Source organism: Octopus bimaculoides, unplaced genomic scaffold (assembly GCF_001194135.2).
Source record: "Octopus bimaculoides isolate UCB-OBI-ISO-001 unplaced genomic scaffold, ASM119413v2 Scaffold_70559, whole genome shotgun sequence".
NCBI lineage: Eukaryota > Metazoa > Mollusca > Cephalopoda > Octopoda > Octopodidae > Octopus > Octopus bimaculoides.
The window spans coordinates 1-977 of record NW_026370805.1 but is presented as its reverse complement, the minus strand read 5'-3'; the positions used below and the strand labels follow the sequence as shown (position 1 = coordinate 977).

The 977-nt window shown below is 37.6% G+C and overlaps 1 protein-coding gene across 1 annotated transcript in view; it reads left to right on the top strand.

Annotated features, from left to right (window-relative positions):
- Positions 1–635, top strand: part of LOC106877597 (proline dehydrogenase 1, mitochondrial) — a gene marked incomplete at both ends in the record, with an annotated part of 13,232 nt that extends 12,597 nt beyond the window's left edge. The window contains one exon of the mRNA XM_014926541.2: positions 458–635. Coding sequence (XP_014782027.2) covers positions 458–635 — 178 coding nt within the window. The remainder of the gene's footprint in view (positions 1–457) is intronic.
- Between the last annotated feature and the right edge of the window lie 342 nt (positions 636–977).

Genomic DNA, 977 nt, shown 5'->3' with positions numbered 1-977 from the left:
TATATATATGCGAGTAAAAATAAATACAAAAAAAGGGGTTTTGTATGATTGTGTATAGAGGAATGTATTATTTTGTTTAAAAGAGTTCCAACACTGTCTGTTTTTTATGTTTTATTTATATTCCTGCAAAACCAATGTGGGATATAGAATATGGAATATACAATATATAATATAATATACAATATACAATATAAAATAAAAATGGATGGTACAATGAAATAAAGTATTGAATGTCTTATTGAATATATGGAATATGTCTTATTGAATAGATGAAATATTGAGTGTTCAATATAAAGGATTAAATATATAAAGGCGAATACGTATTTTCTATACCTTGTGGTATTTCATCATGGCAGGTATGAAATGTGGTAATGTTTGATAATGTATGCAGAGGACTATAGTTAGGCTTGACATTAATCAATTATCTTTCAATATGTCTTTGTTCTGTCTTACTCAGATCCTGAGATCAAACGGTACCGGGCCCATGAAGAGTTTGGTGACAGACGAGAGAAAGTGTTTGAGGCAAGAACCTATTTCTATAAAGATGAGGCCGACTGCGACGAGAACATGAACATCTTCCTCAATTGTATCGATGCCGTCTCTGGTAAGTTGGCGCTATCGTTGTTATTGTTGTTGTTGGTGGTGGTGGTGGTCATGGTGGGGGTGGTGGTTGCATATGGGATGTCAGAGAAGAGGAGCACTTCTAAGGGGAGAATGTATTGTCCTCATAGGGGCCCGACTCATCTGCTTTGGTCCCTACCTGGCACACAACCCTCACTTGTGGATCGAAGTAGTACATGCAATAGTGGCCACATCCTGCAAAACTACTCCGATGGGTGAACTAAACTAGGTGAAGGTCCCCAACAAGTATGCAACTCTTGGTGAGCTAGGGTTTGTCTATCCATGCATGAAAACTGGATCTGATAGACTCTCTCTTTACTTACTTGTTTCAGTCATTTGACTGCGGCCATGCTGGA